A 22246-nucleotide genomic window follows, 5' to 3' on the forward strand; every position below is an offset into this window, starting at 1 on the left:
TTTACCTCTGGGCTTAGAATGCCTGATGCACAATCTGAACCCAGGAAATTATTACAAACATTGCTAGTATTGATTATGACTAATCATCCAAGAAACAAATGCGGTAAAGACCACCATCCCTACCTTACAGATGAGAAAACGGATCCTAAGTGAGGTAGCAAGCTGCCCAAGATGACACAGATAACATGTCGCAGAACAACACTGACATTGTAGCAGGGAAAACATTTCTGTTACGTGGATCCTTACAACAAGCAACGGTACCACTGTGTGCTTATTTCCTCTGATCCAAAACGCAAATCTGGAAGTCTAAGCACGAGGGAGACCCAGAGTTTACAAATTACTGTTGAGCTCAACTTGCTGAATATTTGGTTTTTGCACAGAGAGGTCAGGTTGTGTGTGTCTTTCTCTGCTCGAGCCAGCCTCAGTCTACACATCTGGCACAGAATACGAGCCATTAGAACGTGATTTGAGCTTCTTCCCAGGCATGTTGGCAAGTAGTGATGTTAGGAGACAATCCTTGCCCTGAACCTCCCTGACACAGCAGGTCACACTCTCAGGCGGTGAGAGGGCAGTCAAGTGAGTCACTGGGTTGTTTTACAAGTGCCAGACCCACCGTCTGTCTCTGGCTCTAACTACCATAGAAACAGAAATGAAAATGTCTTCCCCTCAATCACCAACTGGGAGCATTTAAAGTGCTCATTTAGGCAATGACTGTGAGATACAGTGAACTCTTATTGTGGTATCAAGTGGAAAGTTTTAATCCACTCATTTCATTTTATTCTTACTTCAGAAATAGAGTATCATCAACTTTCCAAGTGGCCTGGCTTGGCGTCTATGAGGGCTAAGGAAAAGCAATAAGAAGAAGGCACAACAGCTTTCCTGAGTATCCATGCTATATTTTAAAAACAGACTGAAATTTAGCCTGACGGTGCTTATTATTAACAAGATCTCTGACTGATGCATCCTTGGCTCTGTGAGAATGTGGCCAGCTCAGCTGGGATCTGAATATGGGGGAGGAAGGAAGTACTCAGACGAGCCACCTGAAAGAGACAAATGCTGTGTTTCTCACTGCTTACTTCATGGTCATCAATAGTTATGAATTCATATTTTCTCTGTTACTTCCAGATGAAGACCTTAAATCTTTGGGACTTAATTTTTAAGGTCTATCAGTTTGAGATGCCAACTTCTTTGTGTCTGTCTCTCTTTGTCCCTCTCTCCTGGCAGCGCCTCTGATGAGGGCATTCTGAGGCCAAACCTGAATGCTCAGATTCTGAGAGGGCTCTTTTGTTGCAGTGTGACACTGGGACAGGCTCCCTGATTCTTGCCACACAACACTTGAAGAAATTACTCCAAAGATAGTAAGTAACTAAACTACCTCTCTCTTAGCTTGCAGAAGAAAGAACAAAATCAACGAAAGCATGCCTTTAGGAGGACTGAGTGGTCACTCAAAGTAACTTCCTTAGACAGGAAAACTCATGTTAGTGAAAACAGTTGCCTTAGCAACTAAAATAAGGAAAAATTAAAGAAGACTGGCTTTCTCAGAGCCAGGGAGGAAAAGAAATGTTTTTGTAATGAATATTTAAAATAAATTTTAAAAATATATATGTCGCTTCCTTCTCCTTCCCCTCCAATCACTACCCCAAAGATTTTCTCCTTGAGCAAACTTTAGTCAGGCTCCTCTGAATGTTCTTCCCTACTGTGCCTTAACTTTTGGACTTCTGTGTCTGTCTTTGCAACACCCAATGTTAGCCAGAATCCCCCACCCTCAATATCGGATCACCCTGGATATATGATCGGGTTCTTCTACTCCTGCCATCTCCCAGGTGATGTCGGATCACCCTGGTCTGCCTTCAGCGAGAATACTGTTAGGCTGGTTTAGCCAAAATCTCCCCTTACCCCTGAGGTTTCCTCTTAGTAATTTTCCATCCACTGATCCCCAACTCTCTGCTCCTTGGCCATGAATCCTCCTTTCCTTGTTTTCAGACTTGAGTTCTACCTCTCTCCCCTTCTGCAAAACCCCACTGTAGCAATCTCTTGAATACAGTCTGTCTTATCATTCCTTAACAAGTGTCAAGAATAAACTTTGTTTTAACATCCCTATCCCTCCCTTCCACCAAAATTCTAAGAACAACAGGAGATATGCTTTGCTGATGTTTAAACCACGATCACAAGCTGGTAAATCCATCTTTTCAGTAAAGAACTTCGAATAAAAACACAATTAGTTCCAGAATAATAAATTATACTGAGTAAATGATTAGACATATGGTGATACAGAAGACATATAACTAAAGAGGCAGGTCAAGGAAATAACATTTTAAACTACTGTTGTAAGGAGATGACAAACCATGTATTAACAGAGTTACAAAAAGGAAAAAAATCTCAAATGACTTCCGTGGAACTTCCCTTTGAATATACACATTTCCCACTTAAATAATTCAGCTTAAAAGAATGTTTTTCTTCATACTAGCTGTGTGCTATGTCACTGTCTTCCCACTTTTGTCTTCTGAAACAGCTTACATTTAGGTCTCAAAGATACACAGTTCCCATTGGCTCTTAGGACCAATTCTGGCTCTATCCCTTTTTATTATGTCTAACAGAAGTCCAGAAGCGACTGAAACATGCACACAAGGACCATGCTACACCTAGAGAATTCTGCAGTGACTGCAGAGTTGGCTTCAGAAAATTGCAGTCCCAAAGACTTAGCATGAGCCCATCCTATATGGGAGGGGGGTGGAGTGGTGGGGAGAGTGGTCATAAAGGGCTGATGCATCTAGGAACAGATATGGAGATAAGACTTGGAAGTGTAAGAGATTCATTAGGGGAAATGCCTGTGAAAGACAAAGGGAAGAGGAAGCAGGAACAGGCAGGGAGAGCCTTAGACCCGTCAGTCAGGACTAACATCTAAGGAACGAGAGGAGAGAGGAAGGAGAATAGGGTAGGAAGGCTCTCAGACCGCAGCACAGCTCTGAGGACATCTCTGCAGGCAAATGGGTGCCCCAGAGCAAGGACTGCCCACCAGAGGAGTCTCATCTGGGGCAGGAAAGGGCCAGCCAGTCCCGGTATCTCTGCCATGTCACTCATTGGCTGAGAAGATGCTGCAGCCAGAGGCTCTCCACTGACCACCCTCTAGTGACAGGTTTCTCTTGAAAGGTTTATGTGGTACACCTCCACGGCTGCCATAGATGGCATCTCTTGCTAATCCTTCTCCAGATTTCCCAAAAGGACCTCTAGTTCCAGTTCCTTGGTACCTTAAAAATTCCTTAAAAATTAAGAACCACTTAAATAACAATGTATTTGAGTCCCAAATATGAAGATAAGGACTTGCTGGATCATTTTAGGAGCTCATTAAATACCTGTTGAGTGATGAATGAATTCCTTGCTAGGGATATAGCAGTAAATAAAAGCAAAGTATCTGCTCTCATGGCTTATATTCGGGGTGGGGGGTGTGTGTGTGTGGATTTTGACAATGAACAGAAAACAAATAATATATCAGGAACTGAAATGTAAAGATAAAAATCTAAAAGGGTAAAAGCAATGTGTGTGTGGATATGTGTACACACATTTTTTTTTTTTTAAGATGATCATGACGGCCACTTAGGTGAAGTGACTTTGAGCAGAATTGTAATGAAGTGAGGAAGAGAATGGACGGTATATGGGGAAAAGCAGTCCAGAGAGGGAAATGCAGGGGCTGAGGCCCCAAAGTTGGAGCGAGCCTAATATTTTCAGGGAAGATCAATGGGAAAGTGAACTGAAAGGTTATGAAGGGGACTGGACTTGTAATGGGAACAGGATGGACTTGGTAATCATTTGAAATGAGGTAGGGAGCCATGGAAGGTTTAAACCGGAAGAGGGGTATATCAGACATACATTCTAAAAACAATCCACCTTACTTATTCCTTATAATGGCCCTGCCAGGTAGGTATGATCACTCCCATTTTTAGACAAGGAAGCTATGGCTTAGTGCTTAGTGGATTTAAGACTGGCTTATGATCCTATCTCTTGGGTAGCAAAACCAAAACTGAACCAATTTTTAACTCAAACCTATACCCTTAACCAACTACGTGTATTTCAAACTCTTCCAGAAAGAACTCTCTGGAAAAGATTTTACCCTAAATACCACTTAGTACAAAAACTCTTTCTTTATTTGTAAACAATATCCAGGCAATTTGGCTTTGGTGAGCAAACACTAGGCTCCTTTTTGCATTTCACCAAGGTGAATTGGATTACCTGCCCTTGGGTACTTGGAAGAAGAAAATTCACAGCAGAAGAGTGGAGGTACTAGCAAGGCTCCTCAGGGTTAACTCTTTAGTAGAAAGAGTATGTCATCCTAGATACCTGGGAAGCTCTACTGGCTCAGCCTATTCACTTCATTCAATGTCTGGGACAAGGCACCATTTCAGGGCTATTTCTTACTTTTATGACTTTAAGAGCAAGTAGTTTAAAAACTGTGTGTTTCTTATGAATTTTACCAGAATCATAATTAAGTGTTAAAAAGACAGGATTCTCTATTTCCATTGACTGAAAGAAAATATTATGCTCCTTTCATATTGTACATTTTACTTAGTTACTGGTTTTTCAAAAAAAAAAAAAAAAAAGGAGGCTAAAAATAATTCTTGGTTAATACTCTCCTATCCTTAAAGGATTTTTATTGATTATAAAGTAGAGATTACTAGCGTCCTTAGGGACACTTATAGGGCATTATTTGCTCTTAGGGGCAAACAGATAAAAAAATAAATAAATTCTTTTCATCCTCAGTTCCCTAAGATAATCAAATTAAGAACTCCTGGATGTAACAGAATAATAATTATGGTCTAAAATAGATAAAGCAAATAGGTGACTAAAAGAGCTCAACAGATCTTAGGTTCTAGCTTCCATTACTTTAGAAAAACATTTTTTTAATTATATATATATTTTTACATCATACATATTATCCAAAAAAAATGTTTCTCTGTGTAGAGAAGGAAAAAGTTTTCCTTGACCTTCTTAGGATCCCTGGCTGGGTCTGAAAATTGAACTGACAAACACAGATTATCAAAAGAAAAACATACAAATTTATTTAAAATAAGTTTACTTGACATGAGAGCCTTCATAAGGAAATGAAGGCCCAAAGAAACAGTGAGACCAAACTATTTTCATGCGAGGATTGATGAAGAGTGCAGTCGTGGAGGAATACGACAGGTCAAGGAGTCTGAGGTAAGTGCAGTTAACTGGGGAAAGCTTAGCGAGGACCGTCTGTTTGGATTCTTCTCGGCACCATCCTGAGTCATAATACACATGTCTGTGATTCATATATGTTCTCTTTATTAATACATCAGTTTTGGAGACTGGCTCCATCAACTACTACACTTTAGATAGTAGGCAATTCCTCAATTTAAACTCCTCTTTCCTCATCTATAGAATGTGGAAAACGATCTCATTTAATCCTTACAACCACCTGGGGGTTTAAAGAGATAATTGCTATCAAGTTCTTAGTACTGTGCTTGGCACGTTAAGAGTCAATACTTTAAAGAGCTCAATAAAATCTATGTTCAACTGCTCTGGAAAAAGAAAAGTCTTTTTTATTGAACAGTTTGTTTTTTTTTTCCTCCTGTTATCTGCATTTTCTGTTTGGGAGAGATTACCTGTAAAGAACTTCAAATGGATTTTTGTTTTTCCCTTTCTCAGGAGGTCTAAAACTCCTTACCTTGCCCTTCGCCTAGGAGTTCTCAAACGTGAGTTGTATCATCAGAATCACCAGAGGGCTATTAAAATACAGACTGCTGGGCTCCATGTCTAGAGTCTGGTTCAGTGGGTCTGGCGTGGAGCCTGAGAAAGTCCTTCTAATGCTGTTGGTTGGGGACCACATTTTTAGAACCACTGCAGGCTAGTCAGTATGAAATCTTTCTGCTTGTTTGTGATTAACTATGTCAACTCAGGCAAGGTGTATAACCATTTTAAGCCTTGGTTTTACAATCTGTAAAATGAAATAATGTTTGTGTAGTAGTTACACAGTACCACCATTTGTACAGCACCTTAGTGCTCATAATGGCAGATATTTCTACAGAAAGCACTAAAAATGACCCAAAGAGTAACAACAAAAATATTTCCTCACTATTTTTAGGAAGAGGGAATTCACTCACATGAAGTTGAGTTTAAGCAAAAGTAATTTTATTGCTCAAGGATGGACTGAAAAATGATCCACTTTAAAATATGCTGTATATTGCATTTGATTGTTCATTCGTTGACACCTGAATGAAGTTTATAAAGTCAATGGCTAGACCACATACATTAGCAGAGTGCAATCCCAAAGAGAACACACAAAGAGAATGAAGCCAAGATGTCCTTTGAGCCCCCATCTCCATCAGCCTGGAAATCCACAAGGCTGCATTCTGCCCAGGCCACCGTGCTCCTGCAAACTGTGACCACGGCTTGAAGGAGCTAATATTGAGCATTTTCCTATTTACACTTCAGGTTGAAAAGAAGTAATAAAGAACCAGCACTGTCATTTTAGCCACGGAACTTTAACTAAATGCTTTACCATAGTGCAGTAATGCCCCTTAGCTAGTTCTTATATTTAATTTTATTGACTCATTATTTACAAACTTTCTTCTTGTTTCATGTTATATTGTTTTGTTTCTATAAGCTCCTTTGAAATCAAATGTCACCCCAGATTTTGTTCTCTAGCTGCCTTGTGGATGCATCTCACGTCTTCCCGTGAATAAGCAGTCCTTTCTGTACCCTGGAATAGCACCAATCTCAAGTATTAGAGTTTTCCATGAGACTGACTCAGACACTATTTCATGGGTGAAATGCTTCTATTACTCCAAGAAATAAAGTTATCTTCAACCTTTGTGAAAAAAATAAAAGAAAAGCAAACGCAAAGAAACTTCACAGAAAGGGAAGAAAAACATTAAAATGAGAAGAATAAGCAAAAACAAACAAAAGTGGAACATCTTAGAAAAGAAAGACAAGAGTAGTTGGTTATGCAGCAAAAACTGAAGAAATTTGAGAGACAAGGAAAAGAAATGGAGGATGACTGAACTAAAAATATAAATAATACATTCGTAAGAGAAAATGATGAATTAAAATGACCTCAAACTGTAAGTACCATCATCTCCATCAAGACTAATTTGTTATTCATTTCTGTGTAACATTATTTGTCTTCTAAGCTAGGTGTGTGCAAACTACAGCCCATGGATCAAATCCAATTGGCCCCTGCTTTTGAAAATAAAATTTTATTGGAACACAGCCCATTCACTCATTTACAGATTATCTATGTTCTATGTCTGCTTTTGTGCAACAAAGACAAAGTGGAGTAGTTGAGAACGAGTATTTAATATCTGGTCTTTTACAGAAAAGTATGTTGACCCCTCTTCTAAGCCTTTTCAACATGAGATGATCAACTACATAAAGAATAACTAAGATAACTGTGGTTGACTGCAAAGAAGGCCACAGTCCTTTATTCCTTCTTGTATCTATGTACTTGCAATGTGACTCCTCCCATTAGTAAGTGGAGTATGTTCCCCTTCTGTGAGTCTAGGCTGGCCTTGTAATTTGCTTTGGCCTAGAGAATGTGGCAGAAACTTGGCTATGCCCAAAAGAGAACAAGCGCCTCCTGCTGGCAAGAGGATGACAGATCAGCCGCGGTGGAGATAAGATGGTCCTGCTAAGGCCATCCAAAATCAGCCCCCCGGTTGGCCCAGCAAGCACTTGAGTGTGCCCAGCTGAGCCCAGCCCAGAAGGCTGCCAACAGAATCATGGACTACATAAATGGTTGATATCTTAAATCACTGAAGGAGATTAGATTACACCACCCAAAATATATCACTTTGGCATATAAATTATTTTGAGCTGAAGGTAATTGAGAATCAACAGATGCAAAAAGATGCCCTCTCAGAGCTTCTCTTAACTGATTAAAAGCAGAAACTTCTGAGAAGTGAGGACTTCCATAAATCCCCTATCCATGAAGCAGACAGAAAGTCAGTGCCAAGATGAGTCTGCACGAACCTTATCAAAATAACCCTTATCTTCCATTAGTTTTCCCATATATTGACCTTTTCTCAATTTACTACCCCTAGAAGTCCAAATCCTGATTTCCTTTGCCTAGTTACTTCTCCATTCTTTATTGCCCTTTGTTAAAACGGTATATCAGTTTCTGAGTCTTTAGGTTTTCACTTCTTTTCTGTGAAACTCCAGAGTGTGTAAAAGTATTAGCATCGACAAAATTTGTTTGCTTTTTCTCCTGTTAACCTGGCTTTTGCCAGTGTAGTTCCCAAGCCCCAGCCATTGACCATAAGAGGGCAGAGAAAAATTTTTCTCTCCCTACACCATTAAGCTTTGCTGTGGTTTGTTACACAGCAAAAATCAATAAAATCATTGACCAACATTTGATCCTTTTAAACCTCTGTCTCTTCACATTTCTAAATCATGCTCTTTTCTCCCTTTCAGAACTCATAACTTCACTCGAGATTTGATGTCACATCTCCTAGTAGGACTTCAAACCAGGCTCCCTCTTGTCCTCTGTGACTCCTTGTAACTTAATTTTCCTGTCAGTTAAAATTGAGGTCTGGAAATACCTCCTTAGGGAAACTGTCTCTGATTGTTCCAGTACTTTTAGATTTCTCCATTCTCCAAATCCTTGGCTAACTGTCTGTACAACTTAGTACTCTAGTACAGATCTCATTTAACACACGTTTTCTTTGCTTGAATCAAGGCACAGCATTTTTTCATTATGGGCAGTGGCTCGTTTTTCCTTCAGCTCAGAGGCTGATGATGATGGAGGGTGGGTCAGTAAACTCTGAGATTTGAAATTACTCTTCTAACCTTATCCACAAGTAAAGGAGCAAATGAGAACTAGGGATCTATGAAGCAAAAATCCGGATTATCCTGTACTTCTGTTAACCAACCTCTTACCCTGAGTTAAGGCAGAGAATGAGAGGTCGGTGGTGTTAAAAGCCATTTACGGGCAGACACTTTACGAGTCTGATTATTAGTGCTAAGAATTGACTGATAACAGCTCTTTAATGTTTTCAACAGTGTTCATTAAGGTACTAGCTGAACATTTTACAGAACAGACATGGTCTCAACTGTGGTAGAGTCTTCACTGTGAACAAGGATCCACAAACACTGGGCACCTCGTACACTCCTACTAGGAGCCTCTGGCACAGAAATACCATGTCAGGTGAGAGGGATGCTCTAACAGGTGAAAGGACTTGCTCAAGGTCATAACTTAGAAATGTCAGGGTCAAGGCTCAAACTACAGTCTTTTGTCTTCAAGCCAGCTTACTTTCGGGAACTTTCCAAATCACAAAGACCTTTCTTTAAATGCCTCAGGCTTGGATGATGATGAGCTCTAAGCTTTGAGAATTTAAGAGCCTGGATAACATTATCAGCACTGTTGTTTTACAGGCTGGTCTAGAGGAAGGAACAGGCCTGAGTGTTTTCCCAAAATCCTGGCTGATGCTAGCTTGCAGCTTTGGGTTTCAGTGTTCAAACAAACTGATTAAGTGCCCAAGTACTTGGTCACAGCCTTATTATTGTGTGAAGAAGTTGCATGGCTGTGATGACAAGAAAGGTAACTGAAGGCAGGTGGGTGTAGAATCATACGATCTTTAGGTGAAAAATATACCCTTCAGACTCACTCATCTTAACATCTCTTTTCTAGCACAGAGATGTCAAGAAAATTGCCTACAGAGATATAGCCAATAAGAAGGAACACGACTCAGGCTCACCTTCCTTAAATTAAATTCCTGGTGTCTCCAAACACACTCTCCAATCTCCTGCATGCCCTCTACCCATCCCCCTACAAACCATTCTCCACACAGCTACCAAAGTAACTGTCTCCAAACGTAAATCAGATCATATCAGTCCCTGTTGAAAATGGCTACCTGTAACACTGAGAAAGAAAAATCTAAACTCCTCGTCCTGGTTCTACACCAATGAGTCTCATACCTGAATGTGCACTGGAATCCTTTGAAGGGCTTATTAAAACATGTATAGCTGGGCCCATTCCCAGAGCTTCTGATTCATCTTCGAGATGGCCCAAGAATTTCCATTTCAAATAAGGTTCCAATTGATGCTAATGATGCTTGTTTGGGGACCATACTTTGAGAACTGCTGCTCTACATGATGAAGTATCTGCCTCTTTCTCAGACTTTTCTTCTCATCATGCATTCACACACACCACGCTCACTCCCACCATGATGCCAACGGTGGCCCTGAGAGCAGAGGTCTGAGAAAGGAGGAAAATGCATCCATTGGTTCATCCTTTTGGATAGTTTAGTATGTTTTTCACTTCCCTTTTTCCTTGATTAAGTTTTAACTAAAACTTATGTGATTTTTATTATATGCAAAATGTTTCTTAGGTACCACAAAAGATATGATGATAAATACTGTTCATTTCAGGAAGAGAGGCCACCTAAGTGCATCCATCAATGTACTTCTTCTCCTGAGTTCTTTTTGTCTACATAAGAGTGCGCTTCTTATACCAGAAATCCTAACCTCATTTTACATTCCTTTATTCCCTCTCACCTCTACATCTACCAGGTTAGAAAATTCTCTAATTCATTTTTTTCCTTTATTTAAAAAAAATTATTATTATTATTTATGCCTAGAGCACATGGTCTTCCTAGGTGGTCTCCCATCCAAGTACTAACCAGGCCCAACCCTGCTTAGCTTCCGAGATCAGACATCAGGCTTGTTCAGGGTGGCATGGCCACAGACCATGGACCGTGGCCCCACTGGGATGTGAACCCAGGACCTCTTGCGTGTAAAGCAGATGTGCTAACCACTACACTATGGAACCACGTCCTCTAATTCATTTTCATACTCAGCCTCTCACTCTTATTCCCCATGTGTCTGACTGTCTACTGGAACCTTCAATCCCAGCTTTCCTCTCCCAGGCTACTCACACAATGAGGAAAGTGTAGGGGGTAGAGTGGCAGGGCTTCTGGGGTCACATTCAAACTAAGACCTAATTTGGTGTATAATAAAATGATATCAATAAATTTTTTGTTTTGTTTTAAATGTCCAGTCTAAGTGGTTGAAGAAAGTAGGATTTATGGCAAAGCAGCTAAGAACTGAACTAATATTCACCAGGCACATGGAGTAATAGGTTCTGTAGAATAAATATTTGGAAATCAAACTCTGTTTAACTCATTTCCCTACTTTTTTTCCAACTTCCCTAACTCTAAACTTTAAATTATATTATTTTTGGTTTTGTAATTGGCAGCTTTTACACTTTATATAATAGACACAGCCTCTATTTTATGTACCATCAACTATCAACATTACCTCCCACTGAGAATATTAACCCTGTGGTCTGTCTTCTATGTCTCTAACACCCTGTACTTTCCAACATCCATCTACACCCTTACTTTATATAAAGTCAATAGCTTTTTCATTCTCTTGTCAATAATAAATATTTTGCCCACCCTAAGTTGATTCTAAAAACTGAAAGACAGATAAATATTATCATGATTATCATTATGATGACTTTGTAAGTAATTTTCACTGTAAATACAAATAATGTTCTACAATTCTTTGAGCCCAATATTCTGACCCTGTAGGTACAATTCAGTTTAAAGCATCCAAAACTTGGGAACAAGATAAAAAGATGGCTATTATACAAGAGCACTATCTAGAGACCTACCCGAGAATGACTTATTTCTATAGATGAATGTATCTTTGTTTGACTTACTATTGTTTAGGGTCCAGATTCTTTGAAGTTAACGAAATAAGTTATAGCTGGGTTTTGTTCTATAGTGATGCATATGATTTGTGTCTGGTAGAAAAGACAATCACAGAGGTTAGTTTTGTTGCCCTACAGAGCAACAACCAGTTTTGTACCTAATTGGCAAAGCTTGTTTTGGCAACCCTTTCCCGACTATATTAAAACCCCCTTCCTCCAATGCTCTTAGAGCTAACTTTATCATTCTGCTGTTGTCCTGAGGAGTTAAAGTCAAAATACTTTCTATGAGGGTTGTGTTTTCAGTTTTTTGGGAATTATATTTGGGAACTTCGCTTCACTGATGAGCCGCCCCGGGTGTGTAGGCTGTTTGGGCTTTTTGGTGTTTCATTGTGTGGCCCACGATTTGATTTCAGAATCGCCTTGGAAAGAGGCCATATTCGGCCTGTGCCACTTGGTCCGAATTTAGGTTAGTCTTGATCCTGCACTTTGATTTTTCTCTGGGTTTGATAACTGCCATAATTATTTGTTTTTTTGGTGGCAGTTGTAAGTACCAACTGGCTCCACTTATGTGTATGTAGGGAAGGGAGTTGACAGAGGCCGGTGGGAGGGGCTAAAGACCAAGGCTTTAACAGAAAAAGGCACTCCATTTGGGCAGCTTGCCTCAGATGTAATAAAGTCCCATGGATGAGAAAAAGAGGTGGCCCATGCTGGGATCTGTGATGTGGGGAGGCCAGTGGTGGCTGAAATGAGTCCTCTATAAAACATTTAAATCTCCACTCCGGCTGCCACTAAGAAGAAATGACTGATGAAATTGTAGATTCTGACTAAGTGAACTGGAAACTGTTTCTTTTTGTTGGGAAAGAAGATGATATTTTAAAGTCTCGTTGTAATGTATTTTGAGCTGACTGTCTAGAACTGTACTGTCCAATAAGCGAGCCACCAGCTACATGTAGCTCTGTAAGTTTTAATGAAAATTATTTAAAATTAAGAACTCAGTTCCTCAGTCCTACTAGCTACATTCCAAGTGCTGAACATCTACATATGGTAATGAACAGCACACATACAGAGACCACATCCATCACTGCAAAGTTCTGTCAGTGACTGCTTTTCTTTAGAAGGATAGCAGCATTCTTCTCAAGGATAAAGTTCCTTTTAAATATTGTCCGTTATAAGGACATACATTGCCCTTCAAGGTTATGTAAAAAGGGAAGTTCTCGGGATAGTCTGGATGGGAGAGTTTGCAGTGAAATGGGAGCCAAACTGCTCAGAATGAGAGAGGATTAGAATTTTCCACTTTTCTCTTTTGGCTTGAGTAGAAGAATTTTGTTTTTGTTTTTGTGTTTGTTTTAATTTGGAGAACAGACGCATGGAAAAGAAAAAAAAGGGTAAATTGGAAAAGGACTCTGGGGGAAAGATTAAAAAAAAAAAGAACCAGTAATATGCACCTTGGTGGAAGAGGGGGAAAAGAGGACAATGGGCGACACCCCTTGGCCAGGCTGACTAACGAAATCTGCTCAGCGTGATCTCTAACGTTTAATCTGAAAGTGTGTCCTGTTGTGTGCTGCAGTCCTCCTCTGCTACCACCGATCTTTAGTAAAAGTCTATTTCACACACCTTTGTTCCTGGGGTTTGATGATATGAATAATCACCAAGAGAGTGTAAGCACTTAGGAATTCCCAGAAAGACTGGGAAGGGCCCTGAGTAGCCTGGGGATGGGATCTTCAGCCCTTTAATGTGGATATGAAAGGAAAGTCAGGAGATGGGCTGAATTTGAGACATTTGTGTTGCACGTGCTTTAAAGAGCACTGCTCTTTCTCTGATATGCAACAGAAAATCTCTATTTTAAAGATTTAATAACAAGCATTGCTTAGAAACAAAATATATTTTGCTTTTAAGTAACAAAGTTAGATGAAAAACAGATTTAGCAGTGGCATCGGAATACAATCAGAGGCTACATGACAAGATGTGACATTATGCAGTTTCTGGAATTTGGGGCTATCTCAAAAGAAATCTCTCGATAATGAAGAAATAAAAAAATAATGCTTAAATGCAGTTGCGCTGATTACGTTTATTGAAAAGATAATATATATTTTTAAAAACAGTGGCTAGTAAACACTTTTTTTCTGACCTAGTGAGTGCTCACCTACTGCTTAAAACACTTCCCCATCTTCCTTAAACCAATCCGTAGAACATAATTTAATGTTTACCTGAATGTGATAGTTGTCCTACGGTGCTGAAAGCATTTATACTCCTTTATAAATGGTCCCTTTGCTATGATGCTTTTGGGATGTTCCAACTGTATTTTTCTCTAATTCCTGTTCCTCCCACTTGCTATCAGCTGTCATTTTTCACTAGTCTTGCGCAAAGTGTAGAAACGAATCTTTTCAGCTTATATTTCGTTGCCTTGAATATTTTAATGGCTATGGCTCCGAAGAGCTGAATCTTTTCTTTTCTTTTCTTTTTTTTTATACCTACAGCACCTGGTCTTCCTAGGTGGTCTCCCATCCAAGTACTAATGAGGTCCGACCCTGCTTAGCTTCTAGATCAGACGAGATCTGGCACTTTCAGGGTGGCATGGCCATAGGCTAAAGAGCTAAATTTTATAAGACTGGGAAATAACAAGAAAATTGGCTACAGACCAGCTTGACATACATCTGGCTTTCTGGTTTGATACACTATTATGAAGAGAATAAAGTTCAATTTTGGGGAGGGGGGGCTTAAAACCCTAGTAAAATAACACTTAAGAAAGTCGAAAACTTAGCTAGACTGTATTTAATATTTGTTCAAGATTTCTGTTCTCCTAGTATATTACCTCATATTTAGAGGAACTGGGAAGAAAATCAAATGCCTTTTAGAAACACAGGTAATTAGTATTTTCTATGTGTAAATTGTGATGATTAATAACCACATAAGATCATTGTGAGAAATAAAAATGATTCAATGATGACAGACTTCTAGTTCATCAAATCACATTTCACTTTAACGAAAAAGCATTTTTTTCTCTAATATGTTTCTGCTTATGTAACAAGTAGTAGAGATACTCAGCCAGTGTCGACATTTAATCTCTTCAAATATTGGAAGCCATGTAGTACTTTTTACTTATCCTATAAATTTCCAGAGCCTGAGAAACTGACTTAGAAAACCACAAATCTTTTGGAACATTCTAGCAGATTTGGGAAGTGATGTCTCTTTCACCAGCTCATATCGGTGAGCAATGGCCATCATCTTGATGACACTGGTACCCAACCTAGACCTGGCTTACCTGAGAGAAAGACTTGGAAATGCATCTAAGCTAGTCCTTGCCCTTCTTTGCCAAGCTGCGTAAAATGGATAAAAGTAGTCGACTGCAATAAACTTACTTTGTTTTAGGCTTGAACTATACAAAATTATTGATATTGATCATTTTTAATTTTAAAGATGAAAATGTCATTAGGATAACCTAATATTGTGAACCTGCTGAAGTCAGATCCCAACACAGATCTTAAGAATTATCAAGTCCTCTCATCATTTTGATGGCCAAGAAAATGAACAAACAACAACAAAACCAGACTGCTTTAGAACAAACTGTATCTAAAATCCCTTTCCATATTAGACAACTACAGTGACTTTGGAAGTCGTAGGCATTCTGTTAGTCCATGAAGAGAGAAAGATAAGTAAAATATTGACTTCAAGAAACTCAGAGTACAAAGAGAGACAAAAACATTAAATAAAATGTGAATATGTGCAGTGTAATATGTGCAATGATAGGTTAATAGTGGCACAAAGGAGTTATCAATACTTATTGAATGGGTCAAGGAAGATATCAAAGAGGTAGAGATTTCTCATCTGGGTTCTGAAGGATGAGTAAGAGTTCACCAGTCGAATAGGAAGAACAAGCATATTCCAGGAAGAGAGAGCAGCGTGCACAAAGCATGTAATAGAATAGTTCATTGGGGGAATTTTAAGTGGATTTTTATAGCTAAAGCAGAGAATGTGTGTAGGAAACTGGTGGGAAATAGACCTGAGTCAGATTATGGAAGGCCTTGTATTTAATTCTGGCCAGTTTCCTTTATTCTACAATAGGGAGTCATGGACTCATTTTAAATAGAGGAAGAACAGGTTCTGATTTATATTTTCAAAAGATTACTCTATGATCACAACTGTGGAAGAGGAAAAAAAGAACAAATAGAAAAAAAACCCCGTCAAAAAATTAACAGTGGTTGACTCCAGGGCAGACTCTTATTTTGTTTCTTTTTATACAGAATGCAGTTAGTTGTCATTTCTGGGAAGCAGTAAAGTTTCTGTCCTACAATTAGCTGTCACTTCAATACTTGAATTCAATACAAAGAATAGTGACCACATTGGGGCCCATTCTTTGCCCTTCTCAATTTTGTTTACTTACAAAGGAACTGGGTATAAATCTAGAGAGTATTATGATACACATTTTGGAAAAAAACTAGTGAACAAATACTGAATCAATTCAACCCACAGACAGACCTTATGAAAAGGCTGAACCTGTGGGAGGACCACTACAATTAGCCACCATATATATTTGATTAATTTTGAAAGGAACTAACTGACTCTAAATGAAGTCTTGACAAGTTTTACATTTTCCTTTTCCTTAGAGTCAACACAGTTTCATCACACACCCTTCTTTAATTCACCTCAAATCCAAGTAAAATCTAAGAAAAACAAGGTATTTATAATGCTATCGAGGCTTCAACCCGCCTAATTAAACCCTCTGAACAGATTGGTGGCCTCAGTCCTTGCTCTATAGAAAGTCTGGAGCCAATGCCACCTTGCAAGGATACAAACAGTAAATGGCAGAAGAAGCATGCAAAACTTAGGTCAAAATGTTCTGTATAAATGAAACAAGCAAAGCAAATGACTAGCACAAAGTCCAATCACTATTACATTTATAACAAACAGAAAGTTTTATGTAGAAAGCCTGCCAAAAGCAGTTTATTAAGCAAAAACTGTTACTACATGAAACCCATCTGTAAAACGAAGATAATAATAGCAACAACCTTATAAAGTTGTTCTGAAGAATTAAACAATACCCATAAAATCCTGCAGAAGGTTGTCTGGCACACAGTGAACACTCAATAATTTATAGTATCATTATCATTATATCTGGCACATGGCAAGTGCTCAATAAATTATAATATCATTATCATTATTATATCTCATAACTTGCCTCTTTCCAACTATTCCAACTTATAAATCTCAAAGATGTTCTTACTTCTGTCAAAGACTATTTACTCAATACTGTTATTAAAATAAAATAATTGTAAGAATGTTTTGAGAGAAAAGATTAATAACACTTCTTTACCTCTTCATATCTGTCAAAAATTGCTCCTTCTTGCAAAAAGGAAGGAACTTCCTTTTGCCAGTTAAATTCATAAGGTTTGGCCATGATTATATTCAAGACCTAAAAATGAAAAAGAATATTTCATTAGCATACAAAATTTAAAAACAAGTAAACATCAAAGGTTAATCACTTTATGTGTTTGCAAAAACTTTTCTTCATACACATAGAGCAATCCATAAATTGTCTTTTTTCTTTCTTCTTCCCTTCATCTGACCTCAACTTCACTTATTCTTGTCTTTGAATCTGGAGAAACAATATCATTAAGAAATACCGGAGGTGATCATTTGGGAAGCTTCCCCTCCCTTTTCAAATCATATCAAATAATAATAATATGTATATATATTTATCTGATGGCATCATATAAAAGAAAGAAACCACACACTTCAATCTATATAAAGAGAGGCCTGCCACAAAGAACGAATGGTTCTATGAGCCTACACTAGAAGGCTGAAGGCGAATGCATGGGAGGAGTCCACAGGGTGATGCATTGCAGAGTCAAGTGGGAATAGTTGGAATTTTGTATTGACTTTGGTTCTCTCTTTCATCCTTTCTCACCCTCTCCTCACTTGGCCAACTCAGGAAACAACAGAATGTCTGCTTTCTAACAAAGACTGAGAGTGATATTGAAAGAGAGCCCAAGAATTGTTCATGGTGGCTGCCTGCTCCTAGGAATAACTGGGTATTCCTTTTATTTACCTTTCTTAGCATCAAGCACCATGATGTACATAGAATAACTGCAAGCAAGACATTTTACATGAAAAGGTGAGCAACCAACCAAGAATCACCCATACTTAAGCAATGCCAAGAACATGGAAGATACACACCAAACACAGTAAGTAGAAGAACTTAGACCCAAGGAAACAGAGTTAACAGGACAAACAGAATCTGACTTTGGCTTAAGTATGGCTGGTATCTTCAGAGAGAGGAGAGAATACATTCTGTTCTTAAAGCATAATTAACTACAGATTGTGAAGTTAATTTAAAAATATACTGTTGAAATCAAGCTTTTAATAAAGTTATAAAACATTTTTAATTAAAAAATTTAATGCAAAGAATTTTAAAGAATTATAAAGCATATAAAAATATGAATTATAAAGAGAACTCAGATAAAGTTGAAATGGAATTCTTACAGAATGCAACATAAAAAGAATAAGAAAGCATGACTGAAAAATTTAGAGAGATGGAAAATGGAAACCCAAGGTTTAATACTCATCTATCTCTATCTCTCTATCTCTATCTCTATCGCTATCTCTCTCTCTCTCTATCTCTATCTCTATCTCTATCTCTATCTCTATCTCTATCTCTATACCTATACCTACATCTACATCTATATCAATCTTTTTTCTTTCTTCCCTCTTTATACCCCAGCTACCCCATATATGTATAACAATCTTAAAATCTAATCATGATTAGGCCATAGAGAACATCTTAGCATTTTTCAAATGTCAGAAATTACAATGGCCATGCTCACTGACCACAACTCGGCCAACTAATAAGTTAATGACAGAAAGTGAATAAAATCTATACACATAAAAATAAACATAAACACATACTTCTAAATAATTCTTGAGTTAAGCCGAATAGTCAAAGCAGCAATTAAAATTCTTAGAAACAAAAGATAGGAGCCTTATACATCAAAAACTAGATTTGTAACATGTAGCCAAAAAAGAATAAAACAATGATTAGTAAAAATTTTCTGACAATTCATATATCACATAAAAATCTGGCAAGTGTTGGGGAAAGAGAGATTAGGGAGGAGGAGAAGGAGGATGAAGAAGAAGCATAAACTCACAACATCACAATGAAAAGTGGGTGTAATTACAAACAGGAAAAGTGAAAACTGTAATAATGTATAAATTTAACCAAATTTGGAAACCTAAATAAAATGGATGTTTTTAAAGTTTAAAAAAAAAAAAAGGCTCAAAAATGAGCAGAATACTTAAACAGACCAGTGACCTAGGAAGCTATTGATAACATAACAAAAGATTAGGCCCATATGGTTTTACAAGTGAGTTCTACCAAATCTTCAAGGAAAAGCTAAATCCTGTGTACTTACATTTTTTCAGGACGTAAAAAGAAAATAAAGCTACTACCGAACTCATTTCACAAATCTCATTATCAGATCCTGACAACCACACACCAAAGCAGTTAATAAGAAACAAACCAACCAATACTACAGTTCATTCTTACTTACAGAGAAAAAAAAATTCTAGGAAAAAATATCATCAAATCTATTCCACAGTTATTAAAAGTATAATTCCGGATGCTTCAACACAGGAAACAATGTGATTCACTACCCACAGAGATCAGGTAGAAAAATCTAATACATACATATCCTGGCACACTTTAAAAGAGGAGGTAAACCTGAATGAGAAAGGCCTCTCACACAATCCACTAAGTAAAAGCAGGAAGCCACAGAATGATATAAAATATGAACAGTGTGATACCATTTCCTCAAATACACAGCTACAGAATATGAACAGTGTAATATCATTTATGTAAATACACATACACACACACAAGACAAACCTATATCTTTCTCTAGGTACATATATGTGTATACGAATGAATTATTTAAAAGTTTGTAAAAAAAACCTTCCAAATTTATGATCCTGCTTAATTCTGTGGAGAAAATAAGGACTGGAGTTGAAAATCCAGGTATTGTTAGTGTTATCTCTGTGCGGGACATTTTTACTATAGGAATATATTTTTCCATTTATGTATACTTGTATAAATAAAAACAAATGCAAATTTTAAAAGGGGGAAAGAAGGTGAAGTCATACAGATCGGCAGATGTATTATTCTTTATTCCCAAACAACTTAGAGCATATGATGAATATATTAGGTCTCACACGGCCACTGTTGCTGTTTGAAGAAGAACTACTCCATTATTCATTACTGACCAGCCTAAAAACCGGTGAAAGCATGAAGAGCATTTTAACCAGGCCAGTTGAGGTGGAAAGCAGCCCTCCCTTAATCAGCACCAAGGCTTCCCATGTAAAGCCAAGAAGAGCCAAGATACAGAAAGTGGGAGAAGGGAGACATGCTTTTCCCCAGTCCATCCATGTGCAGCTTGGTCCGTGTCTTCGTATTTCTCAAAATGACTGTGCATGGGTCTCTTTTCCTATCTCCGTCTCTCTGCTCCTCTCAGTTTGTCTTTCTCTGTGTCTTTCCATGTCCATTTCTCAGTGTCTATCTGAGAAACACACACACACACACACACACACACACACACACACACACACTCTTCACTCAAGGCAGCTTAGAAGCAATCATGCACATTTAGGTCTTGTATGCCATGAAACAGATCTACAGATAAAAACAGACCCACAGACCCACTCCAGTTGTCAGGGATGTGCCGTTCAGTGATCTGTAAACAGAATAACCAACTACAGGGACCCAAGTATTAACGTCAAAGACATATAAAAAAACAATATGGTGGTCTCATCAGCTGACCAGACTGTGGAAAAGAGTGGGCGAAACACCTCTATTGCAGACCTTTATGTGTTCTCACTCCTGCCAACTATCCCTTTAAATATTTCCTTTTGGTTTTATTTTAAAGGTAACAGCAAGCAACAAGAGGCTTCTGATACAAAAACCTCATATCAAAAATGAAAACAAAAAGAAAGCTTTTATCAACTTGCATCATCTTTTACGGGTTTAACTCTGGTTGTCCCAGGATCTTTTCGGTGAAAGAACACACAACGTAAGTCCTCAGTCCATGATGTTACTCAGATTTCACTACTATCTTTACTACTAAAATATTCATCTCTACTTTGGGTACTAATTTCATCATAATGGTCTCATTAGGTGAGGGACTATGGTAGGGGAAAAAAAGAGAGTAATTTTGACTTTATCTATAAAAAGATCTGCAGTAGAGGTAGGAGCTCATTTCATTGCTTCCTTTTGCAGAGCTTTTGGGGTTCAGAGCAAGGTAAGAGGCAGTTTTAGAAAATTATATTGGAGTATACTGAATTTTTGCAATTTTAAACTGGGCAGCTGTTCCTTGCACTGTCTCTGAAATACTTCCTAGGGCCTGGCATGAGGGGCAGCAGCTGCATTATTTTCTATAGATGGTACAACTATGACCTTCAGACTAGAAAATGTTGGCCCAGCCAATCGTGTTTAACAGCAGTTTGATCCAGGTAATTGATTTTAAAATGAGAACAAATGAAGGTACATGTTGCAGTCCAACTGACTCCAGAGAAAGTTAAAGGGAAAGCTACTTTTTAAAATAGGCATGGAGGGGGAATTGGCCACTCTATAGCTACGTCTTTTTTGCAATCATCTCAAAGCCCCATCCACAGCGAACTGATAAAAAACTACTTTCACCGTTTCATGCCAAATAGTCTGGCTTGCCTCCTGAGGCCTCACTAACAAGATACTTCAAGGTTTAATTGCCTCCATCACCTCCTCAAAGAACCCCGCCTCACCATATAGTGCCCACAAGAAAGGGCCCTCCTTCTTGAGGAACATGAGAAGTGAAGGAGAATTTACACAAAGAATGAATATATAACTCGGCACATTTCCAGGGTAAACACCTTGGGCAGCTACTGGAAGAAGGCCAGTGCACTTTTAAATAGTCTTATTGTTTTTAAATACTTATATAACTAGAATGGATTAGCTATTGCACTGGCTGCAGAGGAAAAACTCCCTGGACTGCAGAGCTTGGCAGGGAGAGGACAAGAGAGGAGGAGAGTCCTAGAAGGCTTTGTTTAACAGCAAGTGGCAAAAAGCTTTTTCTAAAGATGACAAGAAACTGAAGGAGTAAGTAAGAGGATGACAAGGGAGTTCAGGTAGGCTGCTAGGGAATAAATGAGTAGGACATGCACATCATCCATAAAGAAGGCCTGCCTGCCTTCCTGCCTGCTATCCATCCATCCATCCAACCATCCATCCACCCAACTGGCACAAACCAAGGAAGAACAGTTCTTTGTTTGATGGCCTATTGTGTCCTGCATTTTAAATCTGCTGTTTTGTCTTTCTGACTAGAACTACGGGGCGGTCTTCAAGACTTACCAGACCATCTATCCCAGATATGTTGGTTCAGTTATGGAGTCAATTCTGCATCCCTAGGCCAGTTGGGTCAAATTTTGGCAAAGAATGTTTTTGTTTCTGGATGTACGTCTCGTGTTCTGGTAGAGAACAGACAGAAAGAAGTACATGAAATAAGGTTTATTTTGGGTCCTGGGTAAGACAGGCTGAATAATGGCCCCCAAGAGATACCC

General features: G+C 38.4%; 1 protein-coding gene and 2 pseudogenes across 3 annotated transcripts in view; all 3 read right to left on the minus strand.

The window, feature by feature from the left end:
• The window catches only part of PLCB4 (phospholipase C beta 4), a 161915-nt gene extending 144843 nt beyond the window's left edge, over positions 1-17072 (minus strand). For all 3 annotated transcript variants that reach the window (XM_006921599.1, XM_006921597.1, XM_006921598.1), the window contains exon 1: positions 16980-17072. In XM_006921599.1, coding sequence (XP_006921661.1) covers positions 16980-17063 — 84 coding nt within the window. In that variant the 5' untranslated portion in view covers positions 17064-17072. The remainder of the gene's footprint in view (positions 1-16979) is intronic.
• Positions 10586-10701, minus strand: LOC112471288 (annotated as a pseudogene).
• Positions 14137-14254, minus strand: LOC112471218 (annotated as a pseudogene).
• Positions 17073-22246: the final 5174 nt, after the last annotated feature.

The sequence above is a fragment of the Pteropus alecto genome, unplaced genomic scaffold (assembly GCF_000325575.1).
Source record: "Pteropus alecto unplaced genomic scaffold, ASM32557v1 scaffold45, whole genome shotgun sequence".
NCBI lineage: Eukaryota > Metazoa > Chordata > Mammalia > Chiroptera > Pteropodidae > Pteropus > Pteropus alecto.